Genomic DNA, 18,375 nt, shown 5'->3' on the forward strand with positions numbered 1-18,375 from the left:
TGAGTACTGGCAAGCAGCAATGTGCATCAGACTGATGCCGTAGACACTGAAAGCAGGCCCACACCGCTTCAGCTGGAGAGACCATGTCACCCTTGGGCCTGGGAGAAGCAGCCCTCCAAGCCCCGGGCAATGCCATACGCTGTCCATGCTGAAGCCCTGCTCTGTTTGGGACCATGCTACTTCCAGCTGCCTCCAGGGTCTGGGCTTGTCCTCAGCAAGTTTGTCATCCATCACGTCGCATCTCCTCAGCGCCGTCTGGCTGGAATATCGTCAGATCGTGGGTAGAGCCGGGATGCCCCAGTGGCCAAGGCATCTCAGACTGTGCCAGGCAGCAGATAAAGCCAAGCGCAAGAGACGGGCAGCGGCCAGGCCCAGCAGATTCTGCTCTGTGCAGCAGACTACCGGGACTCTAGCTTGACCAAGCTGGGCTGGAGGACATTAATTATCCTGTCCTCCCTGCGGAATCGGGATCCTTGGCAAAGGCAGATGTGGGCACTGCTGGCTGCATGGTTCTGTCCTTCATTAACGTCTCCTCGACACCCTGAGAAGGAAACAGGTTTCCATCTTGTGCACACCCCCTGCACCCAGTGTCAATCTGCAATTACTAAATGACTCCAGATTTGCCCCTTTGTAACGGGGCCTGGAGGCGGAATGACTCCAGTAACGGAGATGGACTCTGGCGTGGAGTTTGTAAGAACAAAATGCTTTTGCTGATCTTGCTCTTCTGGCTCCCGTTACTGCATGTGGTGACCTTGTGGCTTTGCTGACGCTGCCCTGAAGTGGTCAAACAAAGCAACACACCTATAAAAGTCGGTATTTGTGTTTGTTTCTCTTTTGCTTTTGGTAAGAGTGAGGCATGTTATGACATCTGACTTTCTGCTGTGACTTGTAAGCTCTTTATTATGCCTGGGGAAAGTTTGTCACCTTTTATCAGAAGCGTAAGAGCCAGATGAGTTGTTAGCATTTTGCTCTGAGTGCAGGAGCTCGGAGACTCAGGAGGGTCACGCTGCAGACCCAGTCACGGTGCCGGGAGTAAAGTCAGCAAGTGTTCAGCTGAGAGAGATGCCTTCCATGCCTGCTCCCCTCGGTTATCAGGAGGGATCAACTGGAACTACAATGGTTTGGCTGCTGCTGGCTGCGCTCGCACTGTGTGGTAAGTTAGCCTGTGGTATATGGAGATTGAAGATATCTTGTAAAGATCCCTCAGATGAGCAGTGCTGGGTGATAACGAGGATTCCCCGCCACACACTCTCACTCACACAGGGCAGGGTTTTGGCCGTAAATCTTTTCTGGTTGGGGTTGGGGATTATTTCTAAAGCAACAGAGACAGGTCAGAACTCAGCGACAATGGATCAATGACGCGAGCCTGCCCTGCACCAGGGGTGCAGGAGCACAGACAGCTGCAAAGGGGAAAGGCAGCAAGGTTCTCCTTCGGTTTAGTTCAGATTCCGTGTCAGGATGTTTCTGCCGCAGACAGAAGTTGTTCTAGAGTGGCTTTTCCTGAACAAGCACAGGCTGGTTCAGCTGGGAGGAGACGAACCCACCTTCTTTTCAGGAACACGTATTTTCTGGCCAGAGTCTCTTACTTGGGGACCTGCCTCTGAATTCCTGAAGTGGCAACACTTGGGTTAGTTATTCCTAGGCTGTGTCTCTAGTGCTGAGAGCTGAGCTGAGCTGAGCTGGCCGTGTGACTGGGGCCCGCCACTGCATTAGCGATGGTGATTAGATTGTTCACCTTATTTCTTGAAGTGCTTTTTCCCTCCTTCCTTTGTCTATTTCTGAATACAGAACAGCCCCTTTCATACAAACGGTCCCCCAGCGTGCTCCCACAGAGCCCCTTGGACCTTCTCCCCCGCTCCAAGCTCGGACTCCAATGGCATCCACCCTGAATCTCCCCACACTGGCGCAAGCCCCAGAGATGTTTCTCATGTAGGGCCCTGGGACACACAAAGGTGCTGCAGGGCCAAGCCTTTCTCCTGGCTGGGGGAAAGCATCTGACTCTTTACAATCATTCTGCAGTGAGAAATGAGCTTCCAGTCCCGTGAGAGGAACGGGCCTTTGCTCCTCAGCGAGCCCGTGAGAGCACCTTGCCGGACCGAGCGGCGTGGATCCTAGAGCACCGCTGAGCAGCAGGACACAGGCTGCTGCCAGTGGCCTTTGTACACAACCTCCCGATCATGTTAGAGCAGCAAGGAGAACACACACACTTGCACTGGCTGTGAACAGTAACAATGATCCCTGCACCAGGAATATCCTGCCAGACACCTGCAGAGCTGTGGCCCAGGCTGTCACAGGGGCTGCAGGTAGATACCTGCAGCTGCTCAGATGGGATTTTCCTCTCCCCAGGACTTGGAGAAGAGAAACACAGAAGCCATGCAAGTTAGAAATGTAAACCACACACATTCTGCCCCCGCACGCAAACACCACACTCATCTCATCTCTTACTCCACACGCACACAGATTTTCTCACCCCCACAATCTCTCCCTCTGCCACACACAAACCCATTCATTCACGCTCACCTCACGTTCTTTAGTGCACGCACACACACTCACGCTCTTGCCCCCATGCACCTGGGACGCACCTTGGCACACGTGCAATTCAGAAGCATCAAATCCTTACTACAGGGAAGAGCAGATCTGCTGGGGCCCAAGGGGCTCTCTTCTTTTCAGCCCAGGGATAATGGAGAAGGTGCAGGAACTTTTCCCAGTACGAGAGGGTGGGAAGCAGGTGTCCAGGATGATCCCAATGTCTTTCTTGCACTCGAGGGTGACGCATTCTGAAGGCTTGAAAACCCAAAGACAGACAAAGAAAGAGGTAGATGCTGGCACACGGCCACTGCAGCATGTGCTGTGCGCAGAGGAAGCAGGAATTACAGAGATGTAGCAGATGCTTACCCCGGTGCTGGGCTTTACCATCATCAGGGAGCCCAACGCTAGGCCAGGAAAGATGTCAGCCTTGTGCTGCTCACCCCACTCTCGCTGGCTGTTCATATTCTCATTTAACCATCGGCACCACCCATTGTAACATAATACAGTTCCTAGGGAGCCTGGTAAAGTTTTGCCTGGGACCTTGAATCCAGTTCCATGGAGCAGGGTCACTTGGTAGGGAGTGAAAATCTGTATCCCATTGTGTGCGCAGGGAAAGGAAAACACCACCGTGTCAAATCCAGTGTGGAAACCCTGGAGTTTCTGTAGCCTAAGCGGTTCCTGCCAGTCCCTGCTCTGTGTGGACATGGGCCCCAGCCTCCTGCTATCACACACATAGTGCTGGGCATTCCTAAGACTGCAGATCTGCTAAGGAAATCGAACAGGAAAGAACAACTTCAGCTGTCTCTCTCTGTACCCTGCAGGCTCCGCTGATGATGCTGATTTGCTTTGCTACAGGAAGTGCAACCAATGCGATTTCATCTGCACTTGGAGAGCTGAGGCCACAGCAGGAAATGCCACCTATTTTCTTAAGTTCTGGTGAGTTGGAAGCCCCGAGGGCAGTGCCAAGGGAGTGGGACGGATGGTGCCATGGCAGCATTAGCTGCCTAGCATGGGGAGGCTGGAGTACAGGACAGGAGATGGCTAGGTAGAGCAGAGAGAATAAAAACCTTCCTGCATCCTGCACCAGGGCGTGTGCGGTGGTGCTGGAGGACGTGTCATGGCACATCTCACATCTCACAACACACGACACACAACACTAACGCAGCAGTAAATCTTTGGGATGCCAGGTAACATAGGACTAAAGATCCTGGGGAGATGGGTGATGGAGCGAAGACAGGGAAGGTGACACGGGGTGGAAAGGCAGAAATCCACGGGAGGGGATGGGTGGGGAAGCAGAATGCCGGTGAAGGTGAGGGGTAGGTAACATACGGACAGGGAGGTGGGGACGTTAGTATCCATCGCCCTGAATGCTCTGCCAGGCACTAGAAACACAACAGAGCTCCTGCTCAGAAGCCTGGAGACAGTTTGTACGTGTGGGTGGTGAAGATGCTTGAACTGCAAGTGTACTGATTCCTCAGCCACAGGGATCAGAGTCCTGCGTGCTGGGGACGCAGAGTGTGGGTTAGACACAAGTAGGAGGTAAGAGGGTGAGGACCAGGAGGAGATTGGCTCGCTCCCGTCCCTCACCGCTGGCCCTGCTGCCCTGAGCGGTGCCTGGCACAGCCAGCACAGGCCTGGCTCTGACACCCTCAGCATCTAACCCAGTTGAGTAAGGCATCCGCTCTAGATTCAACCGTGCGTGTGCCTTTGCCAAGAGCAGGGCAGGCTGCGCGGGCAGGAGATTCCAGCTTCCTTGGTCTCTGGGAAAGGACGGAGCGATGCAAGGCCAGTGTAACAATGGTGGGGGGGCAGCAGCTGCACGGTGCGGCTACATCATGGACTCGTGAGCAAGCGGCAAGATCGGCCACGCTGCAGCAAATAACGAACAATCCTGGCGCTGCAGCAAATCGCTTTCTTCCCTTGGCAGTTACCACAGTACCAGTCCCTGCAAGGAGTTCAAGACTGGCCCCTCCACTCACTACAGCATTCGTTATCGGAACGTGCGTGTTCTGCCAAACCTCACCGCCTGGGTGGAATCCCACAGTGGAGGCAGAGTTGGGAGGACCCAGAACATCACTTTGCAGCTGGAGAATGCCAGTAAGTGTCCTTCTGAAGTTTGCGTTCTTTGTCGCACTGGAGCTTTCTGGGGCAGGGGCTAACTCCAGCCCCCTTGGTGCTGCAGCTGGGTTTTCAGGGGGCTGCGTGAGCCTCCTTAGAAAGGGAACAGCTGGCAGGCAAAAAGCTGAGAATTGTGAAAGGGCTGGACGGGCAGGCCTGGAGCCTGCATCTTCTTCTATCCACAGGAAGAGAGTAGCAGGGCAGGCTCCACGTTACCCTGCCACTCTGCCCCCCAACTCTGCCCCAGATGGGGCTAGCAGAAGAGGGACGCTCAGTCTCCCCAGCCGTTCAGCTCTGGGCCTCTCTGCTGGGTCTGTGAACAGGGCAGCAGGTGGCAACTAACTGTGATGGCGTTTTCTGTGATACGGACACTACTGCGCGCGCACGCACGCACACACACACACCACGCATGTGTGCGCGCACACATGAACTGTTCCTGACATTCCCTGGGCCTTGTCTTGAATTACAAACCTTTCTCCACGCCTCCGCCCCGTCTGTTACAAACCCCAGTAACTGCTAAACTCCTCTTGTCATTCCAGTCAAATTGGATCCACCACCTGAGAAAATAACGTTCTCTAAATCCAACGGTGCCCTGAAGCTGAGGCTGCCTAAGCCGGAGGCCTGGGCGGTCCGACACGGGCCGCTCCGACGGGAGGCTCGGTACAGACGGATGAAGGGCACCGAGTGGGCACAGGTGGGTTGACGAGACAGTGACCAGAACTCAGAAAAGTGAAGTCCCGGGGTGGGGGGCTAAGACAGCTGAGCCAAGCCCTGCCCCCGTGCACTGTTTCTCCTCCCAACGCTCCCGCAGTGAAGATGCAGGTTGTGGACGCTGGTGATCGTTCACTGTCATTACTCTGCTGTAAGCACATCTAGCGCACCCACCGCCTGACCAGCTCAGGGCCCTGCTGATGTATTTCCCACAGCCCAGCTGCTCCTTCCATCTGTTGCATCGCATAATAAAGTCTCCCCTTCTCCTCCAGAGATGGGATTACACTGTCACCCGTAACAGGATCTGGGAGTTGTTTAGAGGAAAAAAACCCAGAGGATAATAAAATCCCACTGTTTGTTTCCAGTGAAGTTATTCTCAGACATTTCATAGACATGATACAGACCGGCCCCCTGTACTGCACTGGCCACCAGCACCTAGGCCCCGGGGCAGGTGGTGTAGTCCCCTGTGATGGGGTATGCACTCCACACCAGCTGTCATAGGGTTCTGAGGGCCTGAGAGGCCAGGGTTCCCAGAGTGAAGCCCAGCTGGCTGGCCCTCTAAAGAGAGCAGAAAGGGGAAGGAGGCTGCAGTCTGAGCGGAGTGCATTGCTGGTTGAAGGTCTCTGGGCGAGAACTCATGTAGGAGGGTGGGCCTGTGTTCCCCTGCCAGGGAGCCCCGCGCTCGGGCTGAACACCATCTGGAGATGGCATTTGGACAGTGTCCGGGTGGGCTTTGTACCCCTGGGGGGAGGGGTTGATTAAGTCATGAGCCAGAACTTGGATCCGCACTGCCCTGGGATGGAGCAGGTGCCTTGATCCTTCTGGCAGAGCGATTAAGCTGCAGGAGCTGTTCCTGCTGAGAAATTGTCAGCTTTGCCCCTGACTGTCTCATGCTCGCTCTCTTGCTGTATTTGCTTTGCAGAAAACTCCTTGCACTAGGATGATACAAGGTATGCACCCCACCCCCAAGAACATGCGAATAGCCAGACTGGGTCAGACCAGTGGTCAGTCTAGCCCAATATCCTGTCTTCCGACAGTAGCCAGTGTCTGCTGCTTCAGAGGGAATGAACAGAAGAGGGCAATGATCAAGTGATCCATCCCCTACCTGCTTCCAGCAGGCAGAGGGGCAGGGAATCCAGAGTAAGGGGCTGCATCCCTGCCCATCTTGGCTAACAGCCGCTGATGGACCTATCCGCCATAAACTGATCTAATTCTTTTTTTAACCCAGTTATGCTTTTGCCCTTCACAGCATCCCTTGGCAACAAGTTCCACAGGGTACCTGTGTGCTGTGTAACTAAACGCTTCCGTTATAGACGCTTTGTCCCATTTGTTTTTAGGTGGCGTGTCAGACACCAGATGAAGACGATGGTAAAGACAAAACAGGTTGACTTCTTATACTGTCTCCTTGAAAGTACAGTTCATGCCATTTAAAGGTCTTGATCCCAGCACAGTGAAAGAAAAACCTGCTGGGAAGGCCAAGGGATCCTCCCTGCACTTTCTGCCCAAGAGTTCCTCTCAATCTCTCTGCGTGTTCCTCAGAGAGACGACCTCTCAGCCCCTGAGTCATCACCCCCGCGTCCATCTCTAGTTTATGTATGAACCAGATTTGTACAGCTGCTCACCGCCTACAAACCCCAGAATTACAGCGGCTGAGCACTGCAAGTCACTAACACCCACCAGCGAGAAGCTGAGCTCCTGAACTCTCTTGCTGGGGGTTCATTTCCCATCTGACAGGAGCGTGGCCTCAGACTCCAACGGCAGAGTGAGGGCAGTGTCCTATAAATCATGGTTTCTCAACCTGTGGTACGCGTACCCCGGGGGTACACAAGACACAGGCAGGGGGTACCTGGAGAAAAACCCAGAGAAGGGGAGGTGGGCAACAGTTGCTGACTTTTGGGGAAGCCAGGCAGCAGCCGCCCGCTTCCCGCCCTGTCACAGCTCCTAGCTGGGAGGCGAGTGGCAGCTGCCACAGTCCTGGGAAGCTGGGTTGCAGCTGCGCGCTTCCCATCCGGTCCCAGCCGGGAGGCAGGCAGCAGCCGCCGGCTTTTGGGGAAGGCGCGTGGCAGCCCCCCACTTCCTGCCTGGTCCCAGTTCCTACCTAGGAGGCAGGCGGCAGCCGCTAGCTTCTGGGGGAGCCGAGCAGCAGCCCCCCGCTTCCCAGCTCCCAGGTCTCCTGTGTCTCGTGAGCCGGGCCTGCAGTTGGGTGGCAGCCACCTGCGCCCCGGCTCCGAGTCAAGGGACAGCGTTCCACGCCCCGGCTTGAAGACGGGCAGCAGCCGCCTGCCCACATCCCTGGGTCCCAGCCAGCGTGGAAGCCTCCTCTGCCCCAGCTCAGTTTGGGTGGCAGTCACCCACCTCCCAGGCGGCAGCTCCCCTCCCTGGCTCAAAGCCTGATGCCCAGAAAACTTGTCAATTTCACTGCTCTATGACAGCCCCAGACTTTACCAGGTACCCTCTTTTCCTGTCTCTCTCACCCCTTCCTCCTCTCAAATCTATGGCAAAAAAATGTATCGTGGCGCTTTATATTCCCCAGCACTGGCATGCTGCTCACAGCTCCCTAGCTTCGGCCAACATCACCTCTCGGCCAGGTACATACGTGAGTTGTGCACCCTTGGTGTAAAGGTGGTAACCCTACTCACATTAGATCTGACATCTGTCCTATCACAGCCTTATATGCTCAGCCCTGCTCCCAACACACGGCTCACATTAGTTGGTAAATATAGAATCCCGTGGAAAATTGAGTGTTGGGTACTTATTAAAGTTTTCAGATGTTGGGGGGACTTGCTTCCTAAAAGGTTGAGAAACACTGCCATAAATCCCTGAATGATGCTGTGATGCTCAAGGGACCCAAGCCTCTGTGATCCCACAGGCCCAGGCCCCCTTCAACTGGCTCCCCCTTCCTGACAGCCGGAAGAGCACAGTGCATATATGAAGCTAAAACGCCTGCTGCATTGTGTGTGTCTCAGTCCCTGCTATCTGGGTTTTCTTTAGTGATCTGCAACTTGGAAACAAATGCAGCCTTTGAAGTCCAGATTCGGCACAAAACATCACATTGGAGCAGCTACTGGAGCAACTGGAGCAAATCCATCTTTGTTCCTGAGGGTGAGAGATTGCAGAGGATTCACTCTGTGGGCTGAATGGCTTAGAAGAGAGGCTGCCTTTGGGGGAGGGGAGGAAAATGAAGTTAGGCAAGAAGCGGTAGCTTCAGGGAGGAAACCAGGCCGGCGGGATTTTACCAAGATAAACAAACAGCTGGCCAGCCTTCACTGCTCTCTCTCCAGAAATCCTCGCAAGTCCAGAAGTGAATTACACGGTGGGCAGAGTCGGGAGGAATGGACAGAGAAACGTGACATTCTACTGGCAGGTAATGCTGCGTGTGGTCCGCGTGCACAGGGCGCACCTCCACCGTCTGCACCTCTGATCAGATCAGTTACAATGCAGTGCCAAGGTGTGGGGTGAATGGGGCCTCGAGCTGCGTTATCACTCAGCCCCGCCCCCTCTTGTCCAATCCAGATGCAAGCTGTAGTGCAGCCATCCTGCCGCTTCCTGGGCCAGAATGGTCTGTGAAGTGACCCGGCCGTGGTGGGTACGGCTAGCGACACAGCAGCTTCCTGGCCCCTGCAGGAGGCCTGCAAACGAGCCCGGACGGCACTGCCCTGCAATGCACGGCCCCTGAATTCGGCCCACGTTATAAACCCCCAGCTTCATGAAACAGGAGCCAGGCTGTTGTCACTGACCATCACCCTTCCCAACACCCGGCAGGGAGCCCACGAGGAGCAGGGGGACGTCACTTACAGGCTGGCCGTCCACATGCTGGCATGTCCGTGCACAGAGCCAGAGGAGGAGATCGTCCTTGGAAAGAACACGACGACGCTGAGCTTGGCTCTTTCTGCAGCTGCGTATCACATTTCCATGAGCGCGTCGAACGCAGCAGGGAGAGGGCCCAGGCAGACGTATCGCATCCCACCAGGACATGACACAGGTACGGAGACTTCGTCTCCCCTGCCGTGCCTCAGACCCGCGTTCCCTCCTGACAGCTGCCTTCTGCAAGGGGCAGACCCCCCCTCCACTGGCCCTTCTGCCGCCTCCTCAGCCAGGCGCTGAAGACAGAGCATACAGCTCCCACGTCCTAGCAAATCACTGCCACTGCCCGTGGTTACTCCCCTTGGGGGGTTTTAACAAACTGCTCCCATGAGCATCGCCAGCGCCCTCACGGCGGTGAGCCCTCTGCAAAGGGGAAGTAGAGCCCACGGCAGCCAGGTTCACATCTCCCTCTCCACACAACGGCCTGAGCAGGGCGCTGGTGCCACGCGTCTGTGCCCCTGCCCTGGGGCTGGGTGCTCCTTGCTGCTGTGCTTGTCATGCCATGTGGGGTGTTTCTGCTGAAATGTCTCTTTGTATTTCATCCCAGAAATCAGCTTTCTGAACGTCAGCTCTGCTGGCACCAGTGTGACCGTGCAGTGGGCAGCAAAGACCAACGGTACCTTCTACTGCTTTGAGAAGCAGCCCCAGGAAGAGGCCCAGATCCATGCGGAACGGCTCCAGAAACAGTTCTTTGAAAACGACATTTACGTGGATACAGGTAACGAGGCCAAACCCACTTCTTGAAAATACCTTTCTCCGGCGTCACTCTCCCAGCGCCCACTTTGCTGGGGCCCGCCCCCCCGCCCGTTGTTTGGAAACCAAACGTCCATGTGGTAACAGCCAGCATGATCCAGCCTTACTGCAGTCGGTGGGAATCTCTGCATTGCTTGCATGGCCTGTGGTTCAGGCCCATAGTCTGAGAGGCCGTGCATGGTTCCAGCTGGTGCCACAGCCAGCAGTGCTTTCTAAATGCAATTTACAAACAAGCCCAGCTGTCCGTGGGACCGGTGCACATTTTGGCCTCTCACCATGTTCCTTTACCAATGCTGGAAAACTCACTCAACGTGGAGAAGCCGGGAGATCAGCTGAGCTTTGCAGCCAGCCTCACTTTCCCACTGCCTGTGAGGGCCCCAGTCCCCTCCCCTGGGGATCGGGCAGTGACTCACTCTCCTCACGTTCTCTGAGGCAGGCGTGGTGGGAGGTTTGATAACGTCTCCTGGTTTTCTGCTCCAGGGACTGTGGAACCCAGGAGGTGTTACAGAATTGCCGTTCACGGACTGGGCCCCGAGCAGCACTGGTCAACCTTTGGTTCCACGTACTACTTTGCTACCAACAGCACGGCTGAGTACGGTGCGTTTCCACGAAACCTGCTTTTATCCGCAGCTGACCTGGGGCAGGCAGAGCATGTGATCTTCAGCAGAGAGGGCTTGGCTTTATTTCCTTTTAAAATAAGTTGTTGGGGGGGGGGGGGGAATTCTTTTCTTGTGCTCTAAAAACTGGCCAGTTGCACATAGTAACCACCATCCATCTCCACCAAACACCCTCCTCCTGCACTTTATCTGCCCTCGCTCCCCGGCAAGAAGTTATTCATCACTGCTCTGCGAGAAACGAGCAAAGCCACCGGCCCAGCCCTGCAGCGTTATAAGTCACACAATAAGTGCAAGCTGAGAACAGATGCAAGGGGCAAGGAGAACTCTTCGCCACACCCACACAAGGGCCTTTCTAAAACCTGCACCACTCCCAGCGTGGCTCTTCAGACTGCTCCTTATTGGGGGAGAAGCCAAGACTCCAGTGTGAGCCTCACTCTGCCAAGGTTGTTCTGCAGGGCCAGGCAGCCTGCTCAGGGTTCGGTTTGTGTTCAGGCAATGGCTGAAGGTTCAGGTCAGTTTTTATTTCCCTTAGACATTTAGTTTGTCGCTTGTGAGCCAGTCAACTGGAGGTAGCAGGTTATGGGCAAATGAAATAAGCCTGGGTGAGAAGACCCACAGCGTGCTGGCATGCTGCCTAGCTGTGAATCCATCTGCACTCAGCCCATCACTGCTTTTCTTTCCCATCTCTCCTTTCACAGCTTCTTTGGATGGGCCCATTCACATCCAGAACATTACAGTGAACTCTGCTGTCCTACAGTGGAAGCCGTCACCTCTCTCCGAATGCCCCGGCCTTCTGAAGAAATACATTATCTGCTGGACAAGTGAGCAGGACAACCATACCACCCGTGAGTCTGAACCACTTGGCTTTGCAATTCTCCCTACCCGTGCATTGCCAACGCCAGCACCAGCGGAGTGCTGCATGGCAGTGGGCACCAGCTCACAGTCTGCGTGACTGAGCTGGGCAGAAATCAGGCCGCAAGCAGCCCTGTTGCTTTTGTCTCATGCTCCTGCTGCGACTAGAACGGTCAGTGAGTTCACATGCCAGTAGCTGAAGAGACAGGAGAACCGTGGTGCTGCGGAGAGCAGAGAGGTAAAGAGAAATGTGTGGAGGGTGGGTGGAAGGAAGGGGGCGATGGGACCCTGTTCCGTAGGTGGCCAATATCCTAGGTGGAGAAAGTGGTAAGTAACTGAACAACCAGTAGCGTAAGAGCTAAAACTGGGTCAAGCTGTGTCATGGAAAGAAAGCAGAGTCGGGAGGGGTTTCCATGCTGTGGATAGCTCATCAATCCTCATCATCCAATCAGATAATGAAACCAACAGCTCGGCGACGCTCTACACCCTGAAGGATCTGCAGCCTGGCAGCTCCTATCGCGTGGGGATTCAGGCAGCCACAGCAGACAAAAATGGGTCCTGCAGTCCCCAGCACCAGTTCAAGACCACGAAGCTCGGTAACAGTCAGCAGATCCTTCCTCCATGTTTGCTTGGCCCAGGGAGGGGACAGAAGCAGACACGTTGCGGGACCTCTGGGCTCAGATTCTCTGATGAGGCTCTTTCGGCCTGAGGGGGCCTCTCTTCCCCTACGCCGTCATTCTGCCTCTCCTGCGAGCAGGAGCCATGCAGCTTTTGCAGAAGCTGAGGGTGGAGATGGTCACAAGGCAAAGCCAAGGCCCTGTTCAGCCTCATAGGAAAACCAGAGAAATCTGGGCTTCCCCCAGGAGTGCAGCGCTCAGCGTGAACTCTGTACCCCTTGTTTAGTGGTAGGATGGCAGCTCCCAGAGGCCCCAGCAGAGATCAGAGCCCACTGTCTTAGCTCCTGTACAAACACAATGAAAGACGGTCCCTGCCCCCACAGACCTTACAGTCTACATAGATAAGACAGAGGAAGGAGGGATTGTCATCCCGGTGTTCCTGAAGAGAGCAGAGGCATAATGGTATTAAGTGATCTGCCCAAGGTCACACAGGGAATCTGTGGCACAGCCACAAATTGATGCCCTGTCCCCAAAGCCCAAGCCTGCTGCCTGAACCACAAAACCATCTTTCCTCGAGTGGCTGAGGCCCTGAGCCAGGCCAGGCCCCTGGCCTGCCCACAGCAGCCCTGACTAGAACCTGCCTTGCACACAAGAACACGAAGGCAGCAGGGGCAGTGGAGAGCGGTCAGGCCCCGTGTTAGTAAGAGACCCGATGACAGACCCGCAGGCTGACGTGACGCAAAGGGTGGGTCTGCACTGCAGCTCGGCCCGACGCCAGGGAGACTCGTCCGTGGTGCTCCAGCTGGTAGGCTGGAAACAGCCGCATGGACACTGCAGCGCCGAGCCCACACTGCTGCCCTTTAGCCCCCCTGGTTCCCCTGGCTTGAGATCCCCAGCGGCAGTGTCCACGGGGCTACTTTTAAGTGGCTAGTTCAAGCCCCCACCAGCGCCACGATCTCCCTAGGCTGGGCTGGGCAGCTGGCATCCAGCTGCAGTGTACCCTCTCCCATATGTACCGTTCCCAGCAGGAACCAGGCGCAGCACAGGGCGCTGACGCACACAGCCCTCGGGAAGGGTGGCAGGCCATGGAAAGCAACCAGCAAATCAAGGGCTTGTGCTGAGGAAAGAGACTATTAATTTCCTGCCCACAACGTGGCCACTCGAGGCTCGAGCCAGTCCCAGAGTGCAAGGACAGCACTCGGCATTCACTCCCAGCCAAGAGGGCAAGTGATGGCAGTGGGTCCCTGGGCACAGAGCACAGTGCAAGAAGCCAGCAGGTTTTCCAGTTCCCGAGGAATTCCGGTTCCCGAGGGCTCTAACTGTGTTTCCTCCTAGATCCCAACCCTGCAGAATGGAAGCTCAACCTCCGATTCATCAGTATTTTCCTAGGCATCCCTGTCCTGGCTGTGTTTTACCAGTTCAGCAAACAAAGGTGAATGAGCTGACTGACCAATTGTTCCCGTTCTCCCTGCCCTGTCACTTTTCCGCACATTAACCAACCTCTGCAAACACCCTCCAGGGCCAAGAAAGTGCTGTTCCCGCCTCTGCCCCACCCCATGGACAGCGAAGCCCTCAAGTTCCCAGCTGATGAGATGAATCAGGTGAGTCTCTGACCTACAATTCTCACCCCTGGGAAGAAGCTGCACGCCAGGGGGATGCTGAGGGGAAGGACAGGACTTGTGGACACAAATCAGAACATTGTCCAAGGGAGCGCAGAGCTGCCTGGGGGAGCGCTGATCGAATCCGGCTTGGCAGCTCTCGTGTAATTGCTGAAAAAGACCCCATCAATCAACTATGAATTTGAGCACATCTGACCCCAAAACCCTTCCCAAAGAGGCCAGACAGAGGGAGGGAAAGGTCTGGACCAGAAGGCAAGAGATGTACAGACCACAATCAGCAGCAGGATTTGAACTGGAGTCTCTCAGCTCCAGAAACACAGCGCTCGTCCCACCGGAGCCGAGGAAGCGCGCCACAAGTAGCAGGCTATTAGCGTTGCTGTAGCCACTGGAGCTGGCGGGAATCTGATCCCAGGCCCTAATCCGGTGTGTCCCAGCAGCGTGAGGACCTCAGGCCTGGTGTCCCAGGAAGGGTGTGAGAGCTTAGAATTGTGTAGCTTCTTGCCTGAACTGCAGGAGGGTCTATTCTGCGTTCAGCATGTAGACATGATGGTTTGCACACAGCACACAGACAGACACAGACACACGCACACAGACACGCCCCACAGTGGGTTGCTTTGCACTGAACGCGTGCTTTGTCCTTTTCAGGTGAAGCTGCGGCCAGGCTTTTTGGAGCCGTCAGAGAAAATCAGCCCCACAGAGGCACTGGTGACAGAACTCAGCTCAGACAAAGAGGAGCCGGACATGAACACGGAGACTCGCTCGCTGCAGCTCTATGCCATGACTGACGACATGGCAGAGGGACAGACAGGCTCCGAGAATGATCTCCCATTCGAGTATAGAAGGCAGGTGCTTCTGACCCCAGCGGAAGAGGAACAGGAAGATGATGCTTTCATAGAATTTGCTGGTGTTTGTGGTGAAAATAACCTCGCCGAAGCAGGCCCAGGCCCGTCTCAGCCCCCCCCAGGTGAGGGTGTAGCTGGGGAAAGCTCCGGGCGCTCGCGGCCTCTGGTACAGCTGTCCTTGCTGCTCTCAGATAAGCCCATCATAATCAAGAACAGGGAAAGTTTTGACCTTGCACATGATAAATGAACCTTGTGGTAAGGGGCTGGCTTGGGCAGCCTGGGAGAAGCAGCAGAGCATTGCAGTGAACAGGCTGATCTGGGCAGACACCCCATGGGGTAGGACACATCAACCCCAGCAGGTCTCCTGGGGCCTCCTGCAGCCTGGCAGCATGGCCCGGTCTTTATCCAGACGTTGACTGAAAGCGCTTTGTGGCAGGGATGGTCTTTTCTTACATGTCCCGGTGCCGCAGTGAAATAATAAACAGGAAGAATGAACTGTTAAAGTCCTCTACCTCTTGGTGTGTGAGAAAGGGTCCCACACTCTTGCCGTGTTCTCACATTCAAGCACCCATTTTCCTTGTTGGAGATTCCGTACAGCGACAGGACAGGTGGTTGAGCTGTTGCAGGCTGCAGTTCCTTAGCGAAGGGGGATCGTGTCATCACCAAACGCACGCAGAGGTTTGGTTTTGGCATGGATCAGGAACAGGATCGTGGAACTGCTGCTCTGGTTTTAAAGGTCTGTTTCAGGAGGCTGCGTTCCTCCGCTTCCCCACGCCAAGCAATCTGGCTGTCGGCGAGAGAGAGTCGCTCAGCTCACAACCACAGGAGCAAGGTGTGCACTGCTTGTGAGACTGATGCAGCATGGAGTCTGTGTAGTCAGACCTCACACTGCAGACCCTATTGGACAGGATAGGCCAGTTGCTGACCTGAATCATTCCTGGATGAAGACTGGTCAAGAAAATGGACAAGCTGGTTACAGTTCCAGGTCTCTGCTCACCCACTAAACACAGAAGCACAAGCACCCAATAATGTCAGTTAAATGACAGGGTGGTTTTAGGATGCAGAAATGGAGAGTCGAATCAGAGTGAGACTCACCAATGCATCTTCCTTTCAGACTGGTGCTAGGGTTTGAAGCCAAGGATTTAGAGCGGTTCCAATGAGCCCTGCCTGTTTAATACTATAGAGCAGTTGCTGGTAAGTAGGAAGCACAGAGAACCTGTATACCACACTCAGTAATAAGGAGCAAATTCTTGATTCAGCACTTATCCCGTGGGTGCAGCTCAGAGAATTTTTCATGTTTCAAGTTAAGGAAGGTGCAGGTACTTCACGTCTTATTTAGGGCAAGGCTGAATCAGCACTGAGCATTGAGGGTTAACTTGTGGTTTGGTCTACATGATACATTTCCCGGAGACAGCCTCAGTGCATGCCGAGTGCTCAAAAACAGTAAGCAGCTCGGGAAAGTACAGGGAAAACCTGATGCTATCAGATGCTCAGCAACTTTCTCCACACAAAAGTGTCAGTAGCGTATGAATCAGGCTCAGTGCGGATACAGCCACCATCAGGGAGCTGCCTTATCCCTCCCCCTGCAGAGATACCCGTCACTTAAACAGGTGAATCTAGTCCCATGCCACTGCTCAGTGCACATGCAGAGCTGCTGGGCTCAGACAGCACCTCTAATCACTGTACGGTATTGTGAGAGAGTTCCTAGGATTTGAATTTGTTATTAATAAATAATGTGCCAGACTTTAGCTAAGCCCTTCTTGCCTATCCTCCTTATTCACCCCTGCCTAGGATGCATTTAACACTGCCCCCCACCCCCCACAGAGAAGTAGGCAGCCCTTCCCCAAAAGGATCATAAAAAACAAAATCCAACAACAACAAATATCATGGTACCGCTCTGACCTCGACTGGGGCTCTGGGTGCTATCGGAACACAAATAAACAAATAAAGGTGTAAGTAATGGGATCGTGTCCCTAAAATCCATGCGGTGGCTTTGCTCCAATCTCATCTGAATTCCCATAAACAAGGGCTTGGTTAGAAAGAACCATGAGATTTGGTTTTTGCTCTGTACCCATAGTTTTCCTGGGGGTGGCAGGAGAACTAACCCGCAGGGGAGATCTCTATCAGATGCAACATTACAATCCATCCAACAGTCGCTTATTCACAAATTCCTTAGGAGACATGCCCGGGAACAGCCCCAGAGGATAAAGCTGGCCAGATCTTAGTCGGTCTTTTTCACATGAGCAACACTGGCTGGCGGGGCAGTTGCTACAGTTTCAGGTAAAGCTTTTTAACAGAGAGAGAAGTTGAAGTAAAAAAATACTCCCTCCCTGCTGGCAGCATGAATGTACCCCCACACTCCGTCATGCGCCCCCAGCTCAGAGGGGAGGGGTTCCGAGCACCGGCGTCGCTTAGCCAAGTTATATTTGGGGCAAAATGGCAGTTTTGCCCTTGGTGTCAATGAAGCCAAGATTTCATCCTTGGTCCCTCTAATCTTTCATCACAGCTCACGTTAGTCTCGGGCTCATTGGGGCTGTTAAGATCTTACTGGGGCATGTTCTGAGCCGGGGGAGGGAGCAGAGCATGGGGGCATCTGGAAAATGACTGGCGGGCTCTTTCCACTTAGTCCCAGCCCACGGAACGCTCCTCACCCAGTCACCATCGAAACTGCAGTGGCAAGATAAGAGACCTATCGGCGCTGCATCAGCCCCTCACTTCCTGACGTGACACCTAGCGCCTCTGCTCACTTTCTCGTTGCTTTTCTGTGGACTTCAGACACCTTCGCAATAGTCACTGGCCTGGATTTTTTTCCATTAGCAATAAAGTCTGTTATTTAGAGACCAGGAGCACCTTTCATCCTGAGCCAGGACAAAGTGCTTCACAGACGCGGCCCATGGGTCACGTCACCCAGCGCTGCAGTTCAGTCACTTTGGGAGGAAACACGACAGCTGCTAACGCCACTCAGCCACGTTGTGCCAGGGAATATTCAGTCCAACGGCAACGCCAAGGAAGATGCAGGGAGCTGCAGAGCAATGATCAGAGCTGGCATTTGACAAAGGCACCTGGATTAACAAAAGCTTCACTCTTGTGAAAAGTGCCGTGAGATTGTTAATCAGCACAGGGGTCAGGACCAGTGTTATCCTTCCCTCTCCAGTAGGAGAGCGTCTCCCAGTCACACCCACGCAGAGGCACTTATTCCGTTCTAATTCAGAGGGACAAACATTACCGGCAGCATAACTGCCACCACTTCCTGCGGCATCTGGGTGCTAGATGTCAGTCCCTTTTCAGAGCATTGGCCGAGCTCCAGGGTGCTCCGGGATGCTGCACCTGACAGGGTCCCAGCCCAAGCGGCTGTGGCTGCAGGCTAAGTGCTCCCCTGAAGTCTAACTGCAGGTAGCTTGAATTCTGCACAGCTGCAAGAACCACAACTGATTATTTGCTGACCTGAGTGAAAGATGGTGTGTCACTGACCAGCCTACTGCTCATTGGTCTCCTTGGGGCTGGGGGGAGTCTCAGCAGAGGCTAAAGAGTGAATAAATTTGGGTCTGGAATCAACCCCCCCTCCCCCATTTCTGTCTTAGACGCAGGCTAGTCCTTTCAATGGAGGGCTGGAACACACACTCGAGGGACGATTCCCATCCACAGCCAAGACGAGAGGCTGTGTATGAGAGATCTGACGGGGCTCAGAGACGATGCTGTGATATGTACTGATATGTGCAACCTAGCAAAACCTCACTGATGTTAACTAAGAGATAAGTGTAACACAACTCTGTAGTGAGCGTACCGCAATACAAGTGAGTCTCAGCTCCACCGACCTGCAGAGTATCTGCCTCACGCCGTGTCTCAGCTTGCT

The 18,375-nt window shown here is 54.5% G+C and overlaps 1 protein-coding gene across 1 annotated transcript; it reads left to right on the forward strand.

Annotated features, from left to right (window-relative positions):
• The first annotated feature begins 883 nt into the window (after positions 1 to 883).
• On the forward strand, positions 884 to 15,129 carry IL12RB1 (interleukin 12 receptor subunit beta 1). Its single transcript, XM_067561028.1, has 15 exons — positions 884 to 1,153; positions 3,351 to 3,465; positions 4,457 to 4,626; positions 5,187 to 5,341; positions 6,696 to 6,741; positions 8,350 to 8,460; positions 8,640 to 8,722; positions 9,121 to 9,340; positions 9,770 to 9,940; positions 10,456 to 10,572; positions 11,291 to 11,437; positions 11,897 to 12,040; positions 13,397 to 13,493; positions 13,581 to 13,662; positions 14,326 to 15,129. The coding sequence occupies exons 1-15, from the start codon at positions 1,063 to 1,065 to the stop codon at positions 14,767 to 14,769; spliced, it is 2,193 nt and encodes a 730-aa protein (XP_067417129.1). The 5' UTR covers positions 884 to 1,062; the 3' UTR covers positions 14,770 to 15,129.
• Positions 15,130 to 18,375: the final 3,246 nt, after the last annotated feature.

This window comes from Emydura macquarii, unplaced genomic scaffold (assembly GCF_026122565.2).
Source record: "Emydura macquarii macquarii isolate MOO-44397 ecotype Brisbane River unplaced genomic scaffold, CSIRO-AGI_Emac_v2 contig_306, whole genome shotgun sequence".
Lineage (NCBI taxonomy): Eukaryota > Metazoa > Chordata > Testudines > Chelidae > Emydura > Emydura macquarii.